Raw genomic sequence first — 22,939 nt, forward strand, 5'->3', positions numbered from 1 at the left:
TCTTCCCAGCCCTTTACTATCTTTTCACTGTGCTTTTGTTTCAATCCTGATGCTATCTCTTTCCAACCATATGCTTCAGGAATATTTGTATTGTTATTAGAAGCCTTAATTTCCCATTGCTTAGACTGTGGAATGTAGGCTCTCAGGCCTCTTCTTAGACCTGTCTGACAAGATTTCTCGTTTATGTATATGTGTATTTTACTTCCCATGCTATTGTACCTCTCTGGACCTTTGCACATGCAGTCTTGATTGATGGTCCTTTCCTTCTGTTCTTTACATAGAAAAACGTTAACCCTTTAAAACTCTCCTGACGTCTATAAACCTTTACCTGAGCTACCAATAGACACTGAGCATTTTCTCACTTTGTGTCCTTACTACTACGACTACTACTATTTTGAATATATTATTTAATGAACACACGGCAATTTTATAATGCTTTGCATTATAAATATGTATAAATGATGCACATATATAATAAATAATGGTTATGTCAGGATGATGATTGCTATGTCTAACTTCTGATGTTTTTTTTTTTTCATTTTGAAAACATTCCAGATGTTCCCTATGGGTTACTTTGCATAATCATTAGTCATTGTGTTGTTTCCAAAGAGATCACGGGGTGATGAGGACCGTGCTACTTAGAGTTAAGTAGAAAACTGAGCAGGCTTACTGCCGATCTTATCACTAGCCAGATAATACTGTGCTAATTAGGAGCTGCGGAGAGTAGCTACTGAGGAGCTACTGTTTCCTGGGAATTGCCAGTCTCCCTGGCTTGTGATTTGAAAAGATGAAATGGCGTTTGGCAGTGATGCCTACTTGATATGTGAGTTTAGGCAAATTGCCTAATTTTAGGCAATTTGTGATTTGTAATTTTGTGATTTTCTTCCTTTACAGGGTAAAATGGGGACCATTCTGTCTGTTAAGGTTGTCCTGGTCTACAGACCAGTTCAAGGACAGCCAGGGTTTTTCCACATAGAGAAAACCCATTTCAAAACAAATAAAAATTTCATTCTGCAGAAGTAGATCTTTTTAGATCTTTCTTACAATTGTACATTCTTTAATATTACAGTGAATATATTTAGACTTTTTCAGTTTAAAAAATTAGTTGAAGTAAATATTTTCATACGAATGTTTTCAGGAATGGAATTACTCATTCAAAATTGTTAGATGGCTCATTGCAGAAATACAGTGCCAAACTTCAGAGAGATTATGCTGACATGCATCAGGCATGTGTTGCAGATCCAGCTTATCTGTGTCAGCGGCATCCATAGTGTGATGCCATGTATAAACTTTTATGCTCTGAAATGAAGACCATGAGTATGTTAATTTTATTTATTATCAAGTTTGAGCTTTTTATATCTGTACCTTTTAATTATTTTCTACCATCTCTGAAATGTCTATTTTCTATTTTTTATACTTTGATCCATAGATAATGTGAAACATGAAGTTGATGCTAGAAACTTAAGTTTAACATTTTAATTAATTAGTTAATTAATTAATTTTATATCCTGACCACATTTTCTCCTCCCTTTTCTCTTCCCAGTTCCTCCCCTCTCCTCCCCTCTCCTCCCACCAAGTTTAAAATTTTATCTTTACTTTTTTTAATTAGAAAATTCTATATCATCTAAGTTAAAAATGTCAAATCAACATCTTACTTGACAGTTATAGCTCATGTGCTGCAATTTACAATGTGTTAGAAACATTAAGCTCACCTTGATAACTTTCAGATTGAAGAAGGCATTGTGGTAATGGAGGACGACTCTCCAGTGGAAGCTGTGAGCACACCTCCCACCCCTCGGAACCTTGCTGCGTGGAGGATTAGCATTCCATACGTAGACTTCTTTGAGGACCCCTCCTCTGAAAGGAAAGAGAAAAAGGAGAGAATTCCTGTGTTTTGTATTGATGTTGAAAGAAATGATAGAAGAGCAGGTAAGATTTTTGAGCCTCCTTAAGGTTTCCATAAGTGTCTGTCCTTACTGAGTGTAAACTTGTTGCCATTTGTAACTGTTGAATGTAATTATATATAAGTGTCCAGAACAAAAGCAGAATGAAAGCTTAATGTTTCCTAGGTCACTGTTAGCCCTTAGCTAATTTATTCAACCAACACGGAGTGGGTTCTTGAGCCTTAGAGCCCAACAGGGAATCTTATTTGATGTTCTTTTACAATTTTGTTTTGTTTTTTAAGATTTATTTGTTTTCATGTTATGTATGTGACAGTTTTGCCTATATGTTTATATTATGTACTATATACCTGGTATCTGGAGGTCTCGAACTGGAGTTACAGGTGGTTGTGAGCCACCCTGTCAGTGCTGGGAACCAAATCTGGGTCCTTTGGAAGAACAGCCAGTATTCTTAGCCACTGAGCCATTTCTCCAGTTCCCCTTTTTGCTGATTTTGTGGCTGTCATCATTAGTTATTGTACTTAGCTATCATCAATGTATTTACCACTATTTGAAGCATTATACAGCTTATTTACCACATTAATTTACATGTATGTGAGTGGCTGGCAGACATGTAGAGGTCACTTGTGCACATTGTTTTTCTTCTACCATGTGGTTCCTAAGTATCCAGCTCAGTTCATGGCTGTCCTGAACCATCTCTCCAGCCCTTGTGTTATACCAATTTAAACAGCATTTTTTTTCCCCATTTTTAATTTTCCTTTCAACCATTTTCTTAATTAATTCTTTTCATAAGGTATAATTTGATCATGTTTTCCCCTCTGCACATCTTTCCCCACCCCTCACTTGTTAATGGCTGAGTAGAACTGGAGATATATGATCAGACACAGTTTATTGAATGTCTACATGTTTTGCTATCTTTTCTCCTTTGGCTATCTCAGGATGGATTGTAATAACTGAACAGCACTGACAGCAGAATAACCATTTGCCGCTCAGCTTTGTTGAGCAGGTGGGGCATTAGGTATAAAGGAAACACATTTTGGGACTGATGAATGGAAACTTAAAGTAAGGCTCAGGAGGGGGAAGCATCTGTGAGATACAGAGGGGAACAACAGTGATTTTTAGACTAGTTAACTGAGTAGCAGTGAAGGCCAGTGCTCATCATTTCTCTTAAGTGAATTCTCAGAAACGAATTCTAGTTCAGGAACACAGAGCATGGAATCAGGAGCAGATGATTCCAAGTAGCTGGCTGTGAGGCTTCCTATCATGGCTATGTAGCAGGCAGGGTCTTACTTGGTCCAGGTCAGAGGCACTGCTGTCAGTCTTATTGGATAAGTACACAGCAGAATCATTGTCCTTATTGTAGTCTGATTTGTGCTCCAGGTCTCACTTTGATTGTCATATACTTTTGTTACTGACTCTTTGAATAAACATTTTTAATTTTTGTGCTCTATTTTGAAGTTCTGGCCTAATAGTTAAAATGCAAACTGTAAACGTAGTCTAAAAATAACTATTGTCATTAGAATTATAGAGCCTTACTGTCTATATAATGTGCCCTTAGGAAGCCATGACTTCTGAAAGAGAAAAATGTATTAGTTTTGTTATTTGCTGCACTGATTTTTTTGTGTGTGTATGTGCAGGAAAATAGAGTTTTCAGATTTTATGGGCTAGTGACATGACTCAGGGGGTAGAAGAAGATGCCACCAAGCCTGGCAACCTGACGTAGAGCTCTGGAACCCACATGTTGAAAGAGAAAACTGACTCCCAAAAGTTGTCCTCTGACTTGACTTGAGTGCTGTGACAGAGCATGCATGTGTATACAGACAAGCACACAAAATAAATAACTTGTAAATTTTAAAAATAATTGTATACTTTAAAAGTTTCTACTAGCTTTATGATTCTATTATCAAAAATCTTTTGTTTGCTTGACATCATAAAAAAGAAATATTTTAGTCTTTTCTAGAGAATTTAGAATTAAAATATAGATGAAATATGATAATGTGATATCTAAAATAAAGATATAATGTTATATCCCCCATTTAGTATTATTAATGTTTTACTTTTTGTAGTGGGTTGTAAAATTGCTTATTTTTAATTTACAGTTGGACATGAGCCTGAACATTGGTCTGTCTATAGAAGATACCTTGAATTCTATGTACTTGAATCAAAGCTAACGGAATTTCATGGTATGTTGCTCTGTTATGTATAAAACATAATTTAGTAATTGGCCTTCTTGAAAGGTCTGGTTCCAGATTTTTTTTTTAACTTAGAGATAAGTTTATTAGTGATATTGACAGTTGTGTGTGATTCTGTTGGAAATAAGAGCACGTCTCTGTTTAACACTCTTTATTTGTAACCTGTTTGGTTTAGTTAACATTTCTAGCCACTTTGCAGTTGATTTGGTGAGGCTTTTTTGTATCCTAAATTTTTAATACAAGAAAGGTCTTATGGAGGATCTCCTAATACAATTCATGTTGACTCTGAATTGATGTGGGCAAGGAACCTTCTTTACCCTAAGAACTTAGTCTTTGATGAGGAGATTATCCTGGGAACATAAGCGAATACACATTCACACAGTTTGAGTGTGAGCCTGTGGACAGGCTCGTGCCAGCCAGGTGCAAGGCTCCCTTGTCCTTTCTCTGAGAACTTTTGGTTTTGCTTTAAGGCTGAGTGAAGATAATCTATACTTTAAACTCCTGTATCAAGCCTGGTGGTAATGGCACATGCCTTTAACTCCAGCACTCAGGAGGCGGATTTCTGTGAGTTCAAGGCTAGGTTGGTCTACAGTGCTAGTTTCAGGACAGCCAAGGCTACACATATAATCCCTGTCTCAAAAACCAAACCAAACAAAAACAAAAACTGCTGTATCAAGGAAAATTAGTTGAATTCTTTTTTTTTTTTTGATAGTAAAATTGCTAGTGTCAGCCTGCTAGAAAAAGCATATCCCTTATTTCTAAATTTTGTTCTTAAGCTTATTTAAAGTGGACAGAATGCTACATTTTTTTCCTTACAAGATAGTTTATTTCTTTAGTGAGGTTTTATCTAATAGATTCCCACCTATTTCAAAATAATTTTGTAGTAAGTTTTTCAAGCTGTTTTTAATTTATGTCAATTTTGTACATGCACATACTATCTCTTGATTATATCTACTCCTTGTCTTCCCTATGCTACCAGTTTGTACTGTTCACGCGCATGTTGGTGTGGGGTCATCCACTGAAGTACGGGCAGCCAAACAGGGGCCCTATTCCCAAAGAAAATTAACTCTTTTCTGGCAGCCATCAACTGCCGATAGTTTCTCAGTTAGAGATGGGACATCATGATCCCCTCTTCTGTCTATGCTGGCATTTTGACTGGCTTGATCATCATACACAGGTAACTACAGCCACTGTGAGTTCATAAGGGCAGGGTTCATTCCCTGTCCAGAAGACAGCATTTCACAGTACTGTCCCTCATTCTCCAGCGTTTACATTCTTTATGTCCTCTCTTTTATGATATTCCGAGCTTTCGGGCAGGATTGGGAGGGATTGATATAGTTGTCCCATAGAGAGCTGAGCACTCATAGTCACATATCATTCCTAGCACTTTGACTGGTTATGCATCACTGTATCAATTGCTTCCCACTACAAAAACAAGCTTTTTGACCAAGGTTGAGTATAGGTATAAACACAAATATTTAGAGGATGGGTTGACGACATCACCGTTTAGCAAAGCACTGGTAGTCAGTTCCACCCTTGGGCTTTTAACCTCCCAATCATAATCTTTTCACTAGATCTGCAGTATCAGCCACAAATTCCTTCCTGTGGACCAGGCCTCAGATCCACTATAAGACTAGTTGTTTATCCCTATAACAAGTCATGCCGCTATTGTATCAGTCTAGCAAGTAGATATTGTAGTGTGCAGGGTCCAGCACTTGGTAAGACCATTGATGTCTTTCTTTCTCAGTGGCCTGCATAGCACTTTTTGGCACTATGAAAGCTAGCCAGCAGAAAGGAAGTTTCCTAGTTGTTTTTTCTATGTCCTGCAATGAATTGTATCAAGGCTAAAAAAATGGCTCAGCATTTAAGAACATTACTGCTCTATAGAGGCCCAGCATTCAACTATCAGTACCCACTTGGTAGCTTTCAAATATCTATAACTCTAACTCCAGGACTTCTGATGTCCTCTACTGGCCTTATGGGACATCAGGCATATACAAGGTGCACATGCATATGTGCAGGCAAAACACATTTAAAACAAAGCGTGTTATATCTTCAGCAATAGGGTCTTACCGTCTAGTTCTGGTGGAAAACCTAGAGCATTGACAGTAGCTTGTATTGTTTGTCAGGCCTAACGGACATCCCTGACGAGTAATTCAGGGAGCTGTCCTGTACATGGCACGTTTTGTAAATAGCCCATCGCCTTGGGAGCAGCCCTGCCCACTCATACAGGGTACCTCCATTCAGACTTTTTATATTAGCTTATAAAGTAGTGGGTTCTTTTTTCTTTTCCTTATTTTTTTCTTTCGTTTTTGTTTTTGCTTTTTAAGACAGGATTTCTCTGTGTAGCTCTGGCTGTCCTGAAACTTACTCTGTTGACCAGGCTGGCCTTGAACTCACAGATCCACCTGCTTCTGTCTTCTGAGTGCTAGTATTAAAGCTGTACTCCACCACCCTCATAAGGTTTGTTCTTACATTCCTAATTTTGCTTAAATCGCCTCCCATGCCCTGCCCCTTATTCTTGCTTAAACCTTTAACCCTTGATGTTCCTGTCCCACTCTAATGCCCCATGTGATACTATTCTCTGCCACCTCCATGAAGGCCTGTTCTTCCATTTCTCGTGGACTCAGGAGCAGTTTTTAAAGCAGTTTTACTCATGTAGAAGTGCAAAAACTTGATAGCAAAAAAGAATGTTTGAAAGAGTTATATTTTAGATAGCAGGAGATATTCTTTGGTCTGAATGTCTGACTTGAAACACTTTGACTGTGTGAAGATTATTTAAAACACAATGTCACATCTCTACAAGGCAATATTGTAAATCTGAATTTTCATGTAGTTTCAAATAGACAAAATAGTAAGAACTTTATGTACCAATTTTAGGCACGTTTCCTGATGCGCAGCTTCCATCCAAAAGGATCATTGGCCCAAAAAACTATGAGTTTTTAAAGTCGAAGAGAGAGGAGTTTCAGGAGTATCTGCAGGTACAGCGCCAGCTCCCACGCTCGAGCGGAGACACTGAGAATTCAGTTTTTTGCTCTTCTCCTACGTGCATGTGTTTCCCCCCCCATTTATTTCTTCACTTTTTTGTTAGCATATATTCATTGTACAAAATAATGCGGGTTTTTTGTTTGTTTGTTTTTGTTTTGATTTTTTTGAGACAGGGTTTCTCTGTGTAACAGCCCTAACTATCTTAGGACTCTTGTTATTGACTAGGCTGGCCTTGAACTCATAGAGATCTACCTGCCTCTCCCTCTCAAGTCAAAATAATGTTTTTATTATGACATTTCCATATATGTGGATGATGTATTTTGATCGTGTTCACTTCTCTTATTACCCTTTGTTCTCTTTTCTTCCTTCTCTACCTTTTGGGCCTTTCTTTTCCCAGATAGCCCTCTTCCACTTTCAAATTTTTTTTTTTTTAACTTTAGATTCTTAGAAAATGTACGGTGTTTGTCTCTGAGACCTTGCTTATTTTGCTCAACATGATCCATCCATCTTCTTGTAAATGACATCACTTTGTTCTTTGTGACTGGATGAAACAGCATTGTGCATACATAACACATTTCCTTATACATTTATCTGTTGATGACACTTAGTCTGATTCTATTATATGACTATGTATATAATACCACAATAAACATGATATGCAGATATCTCTTTTATATACATGCTTTGTTCTATAATACCTTTCCACAAAATCCTTTTTCTATGTAAATTTTTTGGCTGGGCCTGGTGCCACATGCCTTTAATCCCAGCATTTGAGAGGTGCAGGCAGACAGATCTGAGCTCAAGGCCAGTCTAGTCTATGTAGCACATTCTAGGCCAGCAAGGGCTACACTGTGAGAACTTGTCTTAAAAAGAGAATTTTGACAAGAATATGAGTGTTGCTGTGTCAGGATACTAAGGATTAAACTCAGGGTCTTGCACAGTCTAGCCACTCTATCACCGAGCTGTAACCCTGACTCTTAGTAAATGATCAATAAAATGCTAGATATCCTCTGGGACACAGAGGCACGTGGATCTCTGTGAGTTCAAGGCCAGCCTGATCTACGAAGTGAGTCCAGGACTGCCAAGGCTACAACAAAGAAACCCTATTTCTTTAAACAAAAAACAACAACAACAAAAAAACCCACCTAGATATTTCTTGAAGACAGTGTTTATTAGCTATATGCTAATTGATATGGGAGATTTGAAAGAAAAAATCCTTTTGGTATAAAAATTAAATACAATCTGAGAGTTTAGAACTCTTGTCTGATTTTTTTGCTTAACTTTTTCAGCTTGATAATTGTCCTCATTTTATTACTTAGTCCCTTTAGTCCCTGTTATACAGTTTGTAGGTTTTGTTTCTCAGTTTCTAGGGATCAACTCTACCATTTATCACTCTGAATTGACTTTCATTTTTCTCAGTATATGTATGTTGTGTTACATAAACATTATACTTATTTACAAAAAAATGTGTAAATTATTTCCGTGGATAATATAATTATCTTAAAAATCATTTGGTTAGCATAGGCTATACTTTTTGGTGACTTAAAGTTTCCTGGTTTTTATTTGTTTACAATCATTTTAGAGCAATTTTGATTATCCTTCTAGGTGTCTAATCCATTTCCCTCCTCTGTTTCTGTTCATTGAAGAAACTTTTACAGCATCCGGAACTGAGTAACAGTCAGCTTTTGGCTGACTTTCTCTCCCCCAATGGTGGGGAAACACAGTTTCTTGATAAGATACTTCCAGATGTAAATCTTGGTAAGTTATTTGAAAGAAACATATATAAGAGGATAAACTGCAAAGAACAATGTTTTTAGACTAATGTTGAAAAATGTCTCTCCACCCCCGCAAAAAACAGTGTTTCTCTGTGTAGCCCTGGCTGTTCTGGACTCTATTTGTAGATCAGGCTGGCCTCAAACTCACAGAGATCCACCTGCCTCTGCCTCCCCTGAGTGCTAGGATTAAAGGAGTGCATCACCACTCGCTGATGAAAACGGTTTTGATAGTATGGCCATGTGATGAATTCCGAAGGGCTCCTTTGCAGTTAGAGATATGCTGATTACTTTCCTATTCACAGCTAGCCATTCATTCTGTCACAGAGAGCTATCAACCAGTAATATCCTTGCATGTGTTTATATGTTTAAATAGAGTCATAGCCACGCTTTACTCGGTGACAGATTCCATAAAATGACAGTGGGCATATAAGATTATGTCACCTACGGACTTGAGGTTGTATAAGTTTGTATAGTGTACTCTTTGAAGTTTGTGCAACAAAATCACCTAGCAACAAATTTCTCAGGATGTATACCCCATCCTTAGCTATGCATATAAGAAAAATAATTGATAGTGTTTTCAGCAGGTGTAAAGGTACACAGCCATCATTCATTACATAAGTAACTTTAATAAAATGTCTTTTAGAATACTATAACTTTTTACATTTGACTTGAAGACTCATCTGAGCAGATTTTCTCTCTTTAAGATGTATAATTTCTTTACACTTTCAAAGATTGTTATCATTCCTTAGAACCTAATTTTCTTTAGGTAGCTTATAGTAGTAATTCAGTTAAGTAAGCATTGTATAAATAAGTTCTTTAAATGGAACTAACCTTAGTACATTTTGAGACCATTTCTGTGATACTTTGTACATGGATTTTATATAAAGTTTAGTCTATGCAGAGACATTTCCATTTGAATCTTAGTCTCTGATTTTTTTCATTTAGAATTTAGGAAAAATAGCCTAGATGAGTAAAATTTTAAATTTTTGGTTTCTGGTGATACTGGGATTTAATACTGGGGTTTAATCTATTACTTTGTTGTGGTGGAATACCCTGATAAGAGCAACTTCAGTAAGGAAGGATGTATTTTGGCTCAGAGTTCAAGGGTATAGTTTGCCATGGTGGTGAAGACTTGGCAGCTGGATATGATGTAGCTGGTCAGATATATCTGCAGTCACAAAGCAAAGTGCTGAATGCTGATTCTTACTAGCTTTCTCCAGCCCGTGAACTGCTGCCACCTACATTTAGGGTGGGTCTCAGAAAAAAGCAAATCTTTTTAGTGTTTGGAGATAGAGTTTCTCTATGCAGCCCTGATGTCCTGGAACAACTCCCTTTGTAGACCAGGCTGGCCTTGAAAACTCACGGAGATCTGCTTCTGCCTCTTGAGTGCTGGGATTAAAGGTGTACACTCCCACCACCTGGCAGGATGTTATGCAAATCTTGATAATCCCTTACTGAGGGTTAGCTCTGGATCTTATCAAGTTGACTGAACCTTCAGAGGCTTCTTGTCTGCTAAGTCAGCAACTGTACTCCTGAGCTATATCTTCAATCCTCACCTCCTATCTTAAAAAAACAAAAATTAAAAAAAAAAACAAAACGTTTCAGTGTGAGGTAGGGTCTCAGTGGAGTTGCCCAGAATGAACTTGATTTTTCTCTGTAGCACAGCTCATGCAGTCCCTGAACTTGAGGTTTTCCTGCTTCAGCCTCCAAAAGAGATGAGATGAGATGAGATGAGATGAGATGAGATGAGATGAGATGAGATGAGATGAGATGAGATGAGTCAGGGCATACTCTGTGGAGACACTGAAGACATTTATTACAATTGTTTCTATTAGAGATAGAAGTTAGCATTTTTCTTTATTTTATGTGTATTGCTATTTGTTGTATGTATGCCTGTATACTGGAAGAGGTTATCAACCCCATAGACAGTTGTGTACTACGATGTGGTTGCTGGGAATTGAATTCAGGATCTTTGGACAAGCAGCCAGTGCTCTTAAGCTACTGAGCCATCTCTCCAGCCCAGAGTTATCATTTTCTAGTGATACAGTTTCAGAAAATGATGATACCAAGTGCTGGTGCTAGTGTGGACTCTGGCAACAGGAACTCTACTCTGTTAGCAGGAATAGAAACATTAAAAACTATTTGGAAAACCATTTAGTTTCTATTTTAGTAATTTCTCTCTGAGTTAGATGCTGTTGAAGATCTTATATCTGTTTCAGAATGTTCAGAGACACATTGTGTGTCATAGTCCAAGCTAGAAAAAGCACAAATGTTCATTATCAAATAGTGGATAGAGAAACGTTGGTCTTCATGTTGAGTCCTATAGAAATGAATACCTGTAGCTTGAAGCAACTAGCAACAGTGTGGATGAATCCTAGAAGTGTAACGTTGGGACTTGCCAACCACACATGCATGAGTCCCTGGGTCTAAGCCACGTCTCAAAACAAAATACATGTCAAATGAAAGGCCCGAAGCACAATGAAAACAAATACAACTTTTCTTTTACGTAAAGCTACAAATTAACCTGCTAGAAATATTTGTATAAAATTGTTGAAGCCAAAGTATGATGAAAGCAGTATTTCTCAGAATGTTTTATAATATATAGTTTTAAGTAGAACTGAATCCGCTGATTCAGGAAACTACATTTAATTTTTGACATCAATACATTTAGTTGACACAAAACATTTGGTATGTGTGGCCTTCTTATCAGAGGAAACTGAGGACCTTTTTATACTTGGTTATATGTGCTGTTTAGGAAATAGAGTTAAATGGATCTGGTTTCATATTAGACTTGACAGAAAATGAAAAACTGGAAGATCATCCAAGTACACAACTGAATGCTTGTATTGCTTTTTGGGGTTGTTAATTTTAGGACAGTTTTGAACTTACTGAGTTTATAGAATTAAGTTTTCCAGGGCAGAAGAAGCCAGTAGACAGACAGGACCTAGTGATTTGAATTCCCCTTTATCACATGGAGAAAGAATTGGGCTTAGTGGTGACGCAGTGAGGGAAACACATTCTGTGAAGCCTATAAAACTTGACGAACTTGGGGACATTCTGAAGGATGTTAGTAGTCCCTGATAGGATTTCTATGTCATAAAAAAAGTCTCATTACTTTTATTATTGTCTCTTAGTATTGCTGTGTCTACTAAATGGAGGTGAAAGAAATTTAAGTTGAATTTGACAATTTGGACTAATTTTGGGTGTTATTTCTTAAATACTTGATAAAGTCTTCAGATGTCTAGTGTTTTCGAAAGGGAACCTGGAGATACAAACAATAAGTAATTTGGACAAAGGTAGCTTTTTTTCCTCTTTTCCTGTTTTGAAGAAAGGGTCTTACTACATAGTCTAAGGTGTCCTTGAACTCTTGATTCTCCTGCCGCAGTCACTGGGAATGACAGTGTTATGCCAACACACCTATCTAGAGTGGAAAATTTTAAACAAAAAATGCAAAATATAAACTATTCCAATAGCTTAAATGTTTCTCAAAATATTCTTAAACATTTGACTAACTTTAGTGTATGTTTAAATATGACATATTTGTCATTGTTTAAAATGTTTTAAGAACATTTCTAAAACTTTTGACTTGTGTGTGTGTGTGTGTTTGCCACGTGTTAGAGGCCAGAAGAACCTATCAGATCCCCTAGAGCTGGAGTTAAAGGAGGCTGTGAGCCGCTCAGCATGGACTGAGAACCAAACTCAGGTCCTCTGAAGAGCAACAGGTTCTCTTAACCTCTAAGCCAGCTCTTCAGTCCTTTTGAAACATTTTCATAGAATTTTTCTGGGCAAAGCATGAAGCTAATGATAGACCATTTGCCAACCATGGAAAGTCCTTAGGTTTGAGTCTAGCATCAAGGACAAAAAGGAAGGGTGAAATGAGGGAAGGAGTAAACGAATGAATGAACAAACTAATGAACTAACAAACTGATGAATGTTAGTTTAAATAGATAGCAGTGTAAAGAATTATATTGTTGTCTCCTTATTGTACTCTTAATATTTAACAGTAAGCTTCTTATATCCCTTTATATACAAGGTTACAATTTATTTTTTTAATAGTAAATCTTAAATGTATTCATAAAGTAGTTTGGGATATCACCTTTATTATAAATTTTTGTTCAAGTGTGAAATAATGAATTATAAATACTTATATAGCTTTGGATTTTTGATTACTTTTTGTTTAAAAATACCTACTGAAATATTTATGTAAACAATTACATAGTATGTTATACTTTCTTAAAATTAATATTTTATTTTTAATTATAGGGAAAATTATAAAGTCCGTTCCTGGAAAACTAATGAAAGAGGTGAATTATTGATTTATGTATATTTATAAATGGTGCTGATATCTTTAATTACTAGTGAATTGTAGTAGCTTCTGTGATGTTAAAAGTGATTGTCTCTTCTGTCACTACAGAAGGGTCAACATTTGGAACCTTTCATCATGAGTTTTATTAACTCTTGTGAATCCCCAAAACCTAAACCAAGTAGACCAGAACTGACCATTCTCAGCCCCACTTCTGAAAACAACAAGAAGGTACTGCATATTGTCAAAGAGGCAGTAAGTGATGCAGGAGACAGCTGACGGGTGAGGGCTGGACAGGGGAGGTGCAGGGGTGGCACAGGCTGTGGCCTTTCAGTCTTGGTTTTCTTAGCAGTTTTGAAAGATTCTCGGTCCTTCACTCAGCAACTCTTGACTTCCTGTTTTCTCACTTAACCTCTTTTTAGCGTTGATGTAGTTCTCATTCTGTTTCCACCATCTTCTAACCTTCTCCCATGTTCTTTTGTCCCCCCATTCTGACAGTATCTGTCTCTGTTTATTTATTCTGATCCATTTCCAGCCAAGCACATTTTGTCTGTCTGTCTCCATCTCTCCATATACCTGTCTGTCTATGAATCTTTCTATCTATCTACCCGTCTGTCTGTCCTTTCTTTCCTCCTTCCTTCCTTCCTTCCTTCCTTCCTTCCTTCCTTCCTTCCTTTCTTTCTTTCTTTCTTTCTTTCCTCTTCCTTCCTTCTTCCCTTTCTTCCTTTCTTCCTTTCTTCCCTTTCTTTCCTTTCTTTCTTTTGGTTTTTCAAGTCAGGGTTTCTCTGTAGCTTTGGCTGTCCTTTGACTGGCTTTGTAGATCATACTGGCCTTGAAATCACAGAGATCCGCCTGCCTCTGCCTCTGTGAGTGCTGGGATTACAAGCTTGTGTCACCATACCCAGTTTCATGTTGATTTTTAATCTAATCTGTTTAAACCCATCTAGATTTTAAAAAGAGTGTGTTGCTTGCTTCTAGAATTAAAAAACATTTTCCCTCCAAGTCTATTATTGTTTTCAATAATGGTTCACTGTTTTCTGCAGAGCATGCAGACAAAACACTTCAGAGTCCTCCCACTCCCACCCCTGTCTTCTCCTGTTTTTAATGTGGAAACTCCACTAAAGGCCATAGAGAAAAACATGTTCAAGAGGAAAAATTAAAACTCAGTGTTTTCCTCTCCTCAGTCATCATTGTAAGTTATCCTCAGTCACTTCTGTGAGAGCTGTGGTTCCCTAGAGAGAGACAGTTAAAGACAGATACAGGTGCACACCATCTGCCGATAACATTCCATTTCTCTACTGCATTGTGAATATACCCGCATGTTGAAACTCAAGACTGCTGGAAGTTGTCAGCGATTCTCCTCTAGGTGGGCGTTGTTCTATAAGCATACTTGTAAGTGAGAGTGTATTAGCTCTCTATGGATAGCATCACAGAGCATTGTTCTGGGGGGAAACATAAGGAAAGATAAATTATGCTGGAATTTTCATACACAAGAAGGTATATTTGCAAGCTTTAGACAAGTAGTCATATTAGAAATTTACTTTGCTGATGGCTTGTGAATGGGTTCAGTCTCTAGGATAAGAAGAGTTGGTAATATTTAACAATGGGTTATCATGTGTTTATACTCTTTGACTTCATGGAAGAAAATAAATTAACAGAAGATCTTATAATATGTAGAATACTTACTAAAATGTTTTTTTTTTTTTTTTTTTTTTTTGTAGAAGGAAATCTTAGAGCATTCCAGGCCTGGCTAATTATCTTAAAGAATGTTAGCAGCAGCTAATTTATATTAATATAAATGTACAAAGCATAGTACAGATACTTGATCTCCTTTCCAGTGAAAAAAGCGGAAAACCATCTTTGATATATTTGTTATTTTATGTTAAAATATGTGTAGTTTTTGGACCTGGAGACTAAACCCACAATCTCATGCTTGTTAGCCAAGCACTCTGCCACTGAGCTAAGTCCCGACCTCCAGGAAATGCAGTTCCTTCGAACTGAATGATTGCAGACCTGTTCAGACTCCAGACAGGAACTTACAGCAAGTATAATAATAGTTAGGGTTTTAGGGTTAGCTTTTCTCCCTTTCTTGTGCAGACTTACTATAAGTATTTTCTAGTGAAAAATTACACTTAAAATGTGGGTAGATGGGGAAGACTTACTTCACATACAATTGAATACACTACTCTCTGTGGTAGTCACTGTTCTGTTTCTCTTATCTTCTTTCCCTCTCTCCTGCATTCTCCATGTCCCTCCTCTCCAGGCACAGCTCACTGGGTAGACTTGGCTGGCCTCTAATTCACTGAGACCCCACTGCTTCTGCTTCTGCTTCCCAAGTGCTGGGATTAAAGTTGTATGAGCCACCCAGCCTGGCTTTAGTTCATGTATTTCTTCATCTGTTTATATTAGATGTTAAGTTTCTGTTGCATCTTTGCACTTACTGCCTTTTGCATGATCTCTGGCACATAGAACTTAATGTTTGTTGGATGGAAGCATAAATGAGTTAAACAATGATTTTGTTAAAATGAATTACCTAGCATATATTTCGGTGCTATAAAGAGTCATTGCTTTCATAGTTTTTGATTAGAAGTGCTGCTTTTTCTTTTTTGGGATAGGATCTTACTTAGTTTAGGCTGGCTTTGAATTCACTTTGTAGCCAATATGTAATCTTGAACTGCTTCTGCATTTACTGCATGAGTGCTATAATTGCAGGCATGTGCCACCATACACAGTGTTGTATGGTACTGATAATAGAACCTGAGGCTTCATGAATGCTAGGCAAGTACTTGTCCAACTAAGCTAATCCCCAGATGATTTTTCCCCATATTGATTAAACTATTTTGGGCTTGAATAATATTGTATAAATGAACTTTATATAAAGGTGAATTTTTATATCTGCACATTAGTGAATAATTTGTAGTCTTTTAATCATACTAGTATTAAAATTAGCTATTGATAATATAATTACACACCATCACAAATAACTTTGTTTCTTCGGGTTTATGTAAACAAAAGAGAACATCTTAGGTTGCTGTGGCAGGAGAACTGCCAAGATTTTGAGGTCAGCTTGAGTTATATACTGGATTCCAGGCATTCTAGGGCTAAGAATGAGACCTTGTTTTAAAAAGCCAAAACCAAAATAATAGCAGTGATGACACAAAGGAAGGAGAGGTAGGTATGGCAGTGCATGCCTATAAAACCTAGCACTTGGGAGGCCGAGGGAGGAGGTTCATGAGTTTGAGGGCCAGCCTGGGGCTACATTGCTTTGCTCTGTCTCTGTATCTCTCCAAAAATCAATAACAAAAGTGAGGGGCAGGGATACAGCTTAGTGGTAGAGCATTTGCCTTGCTTGCTTGAGCCTCTAGGTTTATAATATCCAAACACCACAAAACAAACAACCAAAAAGGGGGAAAAATAAACAAGGAAAAGAAAAGAGATTCTTTGTGGATAGTGAGTGAATTAACTCTTAGGGGAAAAGTGAATACAAGGTTTTATGTAATATTTTGAGAAAAATGTTTTTCTATAGCTTTGGCCACAAATGTGAACTTTTGAAAGCAGATTTTAAGTTTTTCTAATGTGGCATTTTTTTGCTATGTATTTTAACCCTAGTGATCATTGTTAGCAGATGCAACAAAGTATATTTCTCTTTATTATTTCAACTTTTACTTTAGCTTTTCAATGATCTGTTTAAGAATAATGCAAACCGTGCTGAGAATATAGAGCGAAAGCAAAATCAGAACTACTTCATGGAGGTGATGACTGTGGACGGAGTCTATGATTACCTGATGTATGTAGGTAAGTAAGGCCTCAGTGGCCCCTGTTCTTCATTAATCTGCCTCATGATATAGTAGGCAGATACAGCCCTACCTCAACTCTGTGAAAGACAGTCCTTTCACAGACTTAATACATTGGCCTTGAATGTGTTAATGTCACTAGTGATTAGTAAGTCTAACTGAACTCTGTTACTTGTATCCATTCATCATCTTGAGCAACAGCAGGTGTAAGTTGATTCTCAATTGGTTTTCCTCAGGACGAGTAGTTTTTCAAGTTCCAGACTGGCTTCATCATCTTTTAATGGGAACTCGAATCCTCTTTAAGAACACACTGGAAGTGTACACTGACTACTATCTCCAGTGCAAACTGGAGCAGCTGTTTCAGGAACACAGGCTGGTTTCACTCATAACGCTTCTCAGAGGTTTGTATTTGATCCAGTTTGTGTCATGTTTGTGTGGTTTTTGTTTTTGTTTGTTTGTTTAGTTTTTTTTTTTTTTTTTTTTTTTTTTTTTTTTTTTTTTTCCGAGGCAGGGTTTCTCTGTGTAGCCTTGGATGTACTGGACTCATTTTGTAGACCAGGCTGGCCTCAAACTCACAGAGATCCACCTGCCTCTGTCTCCCTGAGTGTTGGAATTACAGGTGTGCACCTGCACTGGACTGTCTGTGTCATGTTTTGTGCTTGTGATTTTAGTTAGTTCTAAAAGAGTAAAGGGTGTGTTTTGTTTTTGTTTTTTTCTTACCAGAAGTTCTACTCGTAGGATAAATTGTAGAATAATTGTATAAATGTCTTATACTTGGTTTTAGATGCTATATTTTGTGAAAATACTGAACCTCGGTCTCTCCAAGATAAGCAAAAAGGAGCAAAACAGACTTTTGAAGAAATGATGAATTACATTCCAGGTATAATATTAAATAATTCAATTTCATGTAGATTAGCATCCCTTTGAAGTTGCAGTATAATTATTGAACCTAATTATATTAACTAGTTCAATTAACTCATTAGTAAATCCAATTTGTTCTTTTGTTGATACTACCAATATTTTGTTTGATTGAGGTAGATTTTTGAAGTGTTGCTCAGGCTGGCTTTGAATTTGCAATAATTCTTTTGCTTTAGTCTTTTGAGTGCCAGGATTTACATGTAAGAATACCTATTCTTGGCTTACCTCTAAAATTCAAGGCTTTTTTTTTTTTTTTTTTTTTTTTAAGAGACAGTGTTTCTTTGTATAACAAGCCCTGGCTGTCTTGGACTCACTTTGTAGACCAGACTGGCCTCAAACTCACAGAGATCTGCCTCTTTAATGCTGGGATTAAAGATGTATGCCACCATGCCAGGTGAAAAGGCTATTTTTATTCACACAATAGTCAGGGTTTTTTTTTTGTTTTGTTTTGTTTGTTTGTTTTACAACAACAAACAGGGTCTGCTATATGACCCTCACTGGATTGCAAATTACTGTGTAGACCAGGTTGGCCTCAAATTTGCATCGATCCTTCTACTTTTGAGTCTCAAATGATGAGATTATAGATACCTACCACATCTGGTCATAGACATTTTTTTCTGTATATTTCTATATGTGTATACACAAATGCACAGACATCATATGGCATTTAAAATCTCTTGCTTTGGGGCTGGGGAGATAGTTTAGTAGTTAAGAGTACATGCTGTCCTTAGAGAACATCATGTTAGGTGGCTTACAACTGCCTATAACTCCACCTCCAAAGACACTAGCACTCTCTTCTGGCCTCTGTGGGCACTTGCACTCATGTGTGCATCTCTCCTTGCAAACACAAGACATACATATAATTAAAAATAAATATTTTAAAAAATTGGGTTTTATTGGGCCAGGTGTGGTGGCACATGCCCTTAATCCTAGAACTCTCAGAGGCAGGCAGATCTCTGTGAGTTTGAGGCCAGTCTCATCTACAAAGTGAGTCCAAGACAACCAATGTTACGAAGAGAAACCCTATCTTGAAACAAAAAAAACAAACAAAAAATTGTTTGTTTGTTTTAAATCTTAATGTGTAGTAAAATATGTATATTTTAAAGTCACTTTTATCACTTAGTGGTAGTTGATTTATATGCTACAGTATATCCTGTGCATTGTAAACTTCTGAAAGGGGGATTTATGATAAGTACATTATCTTCACTTTACCATAAGATTTGTTTCTGGGAGCTTTTTGCAGAAAGTGGTTTGAGAAATACTGAGTTACAGAATTTACGTGGTGTCTGGGAAAAACAAAGGCAGACTTTTACTCTAAGAGGCGGTTAGTGATGAGTCATTATGAACTGTTCCACGTCTTTCCTGTTTAGATCTTATAGTCAAGTGTATTGGTGAAGAAACCAAGTATGAAAGCGTCAGACTTCTGTTTGATGGCTTGCAGCAGCCAGTGCTCAACAAGCAGGTAAGTAGGCTAGTGTTGGTATGGTTTGCTGAACAAGATGTCTGGTTTATTACCTCTGTGAGTCACTATATGAAATATAGCCCATATAATCTAAACATTCATATAGGAAAATCTGTATATACTGTTTCTGCTGGTTATCTTTCTTCTTTGTGACATGCAGTGTTGTTTAAAGTTAATATAGCTTCCTAGTAGAAAATTTTGGATACATAGAAAATTTGTGACATAAAGTAAACATTTAAATTTTCATAATTCAAGTCATAGAATAACCAGTCAATATTTTTATGTATATAGTTGCTATACATTTTGGTGAAATTTTAATATAATGTCAGTGTTCTGCTTGTTTAAAATATGTGTAAAGCAATTTATGTAAAATGGGTGAAGCATAGTAATGTCACCTTTTTTTATTCCTAAAGGCCTCTACCATGCACTTAAGGAAAGAACATTGTTGGTGGTATTAGATACACTTTTGTGCTTGTTTTACATTGCTGTTCCTTTTTGCCTAGAGATTCCATAGTCCTGGATTCTGTGCCTCTCATTTTCACTGTTTAGAACCTTATATTTTATTACATGTTTTTGTGCTGCAGCTGACCTATGTTTTGTTGGACATTGTGATACAGGAGCTGTTTCCAGAGCTAAATAAGGTAACTGGAAAGCAGTGAGTTATTCATTCTTTTCTGAGTAGTATTTGAACACTTAATTAGAGACCAAAATGTAAGGGAACCATTGTGACTGCAGTCATTGGAAACTGAACAACTTGACACAGTGGCTTTTTATATTGTCCTTATCAACATGTCCAAAGGTAGAGTGGATCTGGGGTAGCAGACACAGAAGAGTCTCTGGTGAAGTCCTACATTCCTAGTTACAAGCAGATAAGGGCCTTTCCTGTGCTTTCAGCTGAACGTGTGACTCATTTTAGCATTGGAGTGGGCCTAGTTGTTCAGATGATTACCTGCAACATTGTCTGCCATATAAGTCAGAGACTTGAATGTTTTCTGAGCATGGATCTATAAATTCAAGAACACAATAGTAGTTAAGAGTTAGACCATGGTGTTCTTACTATATTTAATCTTGAGGATGTTGAATTTGTCTTCTTTCTAAATATAATTTAAAAATTTATTTTTTTAACATTTCATACATATACATATACATGTACATATACATGTACACCATGTATTTAGCCATCTACCCTTTAATACCCTAACTCCCTCTGGACCCCCTTTCTTTCTTTCTTTCTTTCTTTCTTTCTTTCTTTCTTTCTTTCTTTCTTTCTTTCTTTCTTTCTTTATTTTGCATATAAGTGTGCTCTATCTGTAGATCATTTGCATAACAGAAGAGGGCATCAGATTCCAGTATAGATGGTTGTGAGCCACCATGTGGATGCTGGGAATTGAACTCAGGACCTCTGGAAGAACAGACAGTGCTCTTAACCTCTGAGCCATCTCTCCAGCCCCTCTTTTTTTTTAACAGAAAAAAATAAAAAAGATTTTTTTTTTGTTTTTTTTTTTTTTTTTTTTTACAAACTCTCTTTTCTTCTATGTTCTGACAAATTAGTGACTTTACTCTGATCTTTTAACTCCCCAATTCAGTATTATACACCGGGTCCTTTTCCAAGGTTATATATTGTCTTTTACTTATGAGTAAGTCTTGCTCTAAACCAAACAAAATGGATAGTAGAAATTCCAGCTCTGAAATTTTATTCTTGTGAGCAAAGACTTTTCTGTTTTGTTTTATGTTTTGATTGACATCATGTTTCTTTGATTTATATATAGGTTGAGAATTCTTTAACGTACCATATTTGTTACCTAAAACTTTTTTTCCCTTCCTTCCTTCCTTCCCTCCCTTCCTTCCTCCCTCCCTTCCTCCCTTCCTCCCTCCCTCCCTCCCTCCTTCCTTTCTTCCTTCCTTCCTTCCTTCCTTCCTTCCTTCTTCCTTTTTCTTTCTTGTTACATTTTATTAACTGTTTATCCCAGCTGTATCCCACTCCCTCATTCCTTCCCAAACCCTCCCTCCTTCCCTCATCTCCTCCCTGCCCCTTTCCAAGTCCACTGACTGGGGAGGACCTCCTCCCCTTTCATCTGACCCTGTTTTATCAGGTATCTTCAGGACTGGCTGCAAAGTCCTCCTCTGTGGCCTAGCAGGACTGCTCCTCCCTTGAGGGGTGGGGAGGTCAAAGAGCCTGCCACTGAGTTCCTGTCAGAAATAGTCCCTGTTCCCCTTACTATGGGAAACCAATTGGTTACTGAGCAGAGGTTCTAGGTTATATCCAACATGGTCTGGACCCCCTTTCAACACATCTCCCTCTCAATGTCATTTCTTTTAAATAACCCACAGAGTCCAGTTACTGCTGCCCATATGTGCATGGGTGTGGGGGCATCCATTGGAGCATGAGCAACCTGCTAGTGGCCACATTCTTAAAAAGGATGACTCTCCTCCCAGCAGCCATCAACTGCCAATAGTTTTTCAGGAGTGGGGCCCCTGACCCCCTCCTACATGCATCCTAGAGTTTGTCTGTTTTTTTTTTTTTTTTTTTTTTTTTTTTTAAAGTTTGGCTAGATTGATTAGTTTATTGTATGTGCATTCTCACTCGTGTGCATACATGTAAACACACACACCACAATGCAAGTGTGACTTTCCCAGGACAGTTTGCAGAGTTGGTTCTCATCTTTCAATGTGTGGGTCTCAGGGACCAAACTCAGGCTGTTAGACTTTTTTTTTTTTTTTTTTGGTGTTTTTGAGACAGGGTTTCTCTATGTATCCTTGGCTGTCCTGGACCCTGTAGACCAGACTGGCTTTGAACTCACAGAGATCCGACTCCCTCTGCCTCCCAGAGTGCAGGAATGACAGGCTTGCACCACCACACCCAGCTTTTTCTTTTCTTTTTTTTTTGGGATGCTGGGGATTGAGCCTAGAGCCTTGTATGTGACTATCGCACTCCTGTGCAAGTTCCTACAGTAACTGTTAGTTCATGAGTGTAATAGCACTTCTCCTCACCTTCAGGCTCTATCATTCTTCTCCAGCCTCACTTCCTAGAGGTTTTCTGAACCTTGGGAAGGGGGAGTTGATAGAAATGTCCCATTTAGGGCTGCACATTCACAGTTACTTATTTTCAGCACTGAGCAGTCAGACAGTTTCTCTAAGATTGAGAGCAGTGCTAATCTAAGGTATCAATGCAAATATTTATAAGGTACTTTGACAACAGGGCTTTGTAGCAACAATATCAGGCTCCCTCCTAGGGCCTATGACTTCTCCAGTCGTTGGGTTTTGGCCAGATTTAATAGTATCAGCCATGGATTTCCTGCTGTGGAACACCCCTCACATTAGATCAGAAAAAGTTGTCTTAGCCCCATAAAATTCATGCTACTATTGTCCTGAGGGCATGTCTTGCCTGGCAGGCTCATAGTGTCCTGTGCAGGGTCCAGCATTTGTTGATTGCTTTTCTTCCTTGACAGCCTGTATAAGACCTTCTGGAACCTAGTAAGCAGAGAGGAAGTTTCCCAGTTAGTTCCAAATGGAGTCCTCTATATGCTGTAACCAATGTGTGTGGCATCCCATAAGTAGGGACTTACTGTCCAGTTATAGTGGATAGTAAGCAACTGTCTTGTTATT

General features: G+C 37.5%; 1 protein-coding gene across 7 annotated transcripts in view; it reads left to right on the forward strand.

Annotated features, from left to right (window-relative positions):
• Snx14 (sorting nexin 14) overlaps positions 1–22,939 on the forward strand; it is a 60,041-nt gene that overhangs the window by 36,258 nt on the left and 844 nt on the right. For 4 of the 7 annotated variants that reach the window (XM_060384625.1, XM_060384629.1, XM_060384626.1 and 1 more), the window contains 11 exons: positions 1,728–1,929; positions 4,001–4,084; positions 6,974–7,074; positions 8,728–8,839; positions 13,120–13,160; positions 13,271–13,390; positions 16,831–16,954; positions 17,190–17,354; positions 17,738–17,833; positions 19,242–19,333; positions 19,918–19,974. In XM_060384625.1, the coding sequence (XP_060240608.1) occupies positions 1,728–1,929; positions 4,001–4,084; positions 6,974–7,074; positions 8,728–8,839; positions 13,120–13,160; positions 13,271–13,390; positions 16,831–16,954; positions 17,190–17,354; positions 17,738–17,833; positions 19,242–19,333; positions 19,918–19,974 (1,194 nt within the window). Of the gene's footprint in view, positions 1–1,727; positions 1,930–4,000; positions 4,085–6,973; positions 7,075–8,727; positions 8,840–13,119; positions 13,161–13,270; positions 13,415–16,830; positions 16,955–17,189; positions 17,355–17,737; positions 17,834–19,241; positions 19,334–19,917; positions 19,975–22,939 lie in introns of all 7 variants that reach the window. The other 3 variants (XM_060384623.1, XM_060384628.1, XM_060384624.1) reach the window with 1 other exon arrangement.

Source organism: Meriones unguiculatus, chromosome 6 (genome assembly GCF_030254825.1).
Source record: "Meriones unguiculatus strain TT.TT164.6M chromosome 6, Bangor_MerUng_6.1, whole genome shotgun sequence".
Taxonomy (NCBI): Eukaryota; Metazoa; Chordata; class Mammalia; order Rodentia; family Muridae; genus Meriones; species Meriones unguiculatus.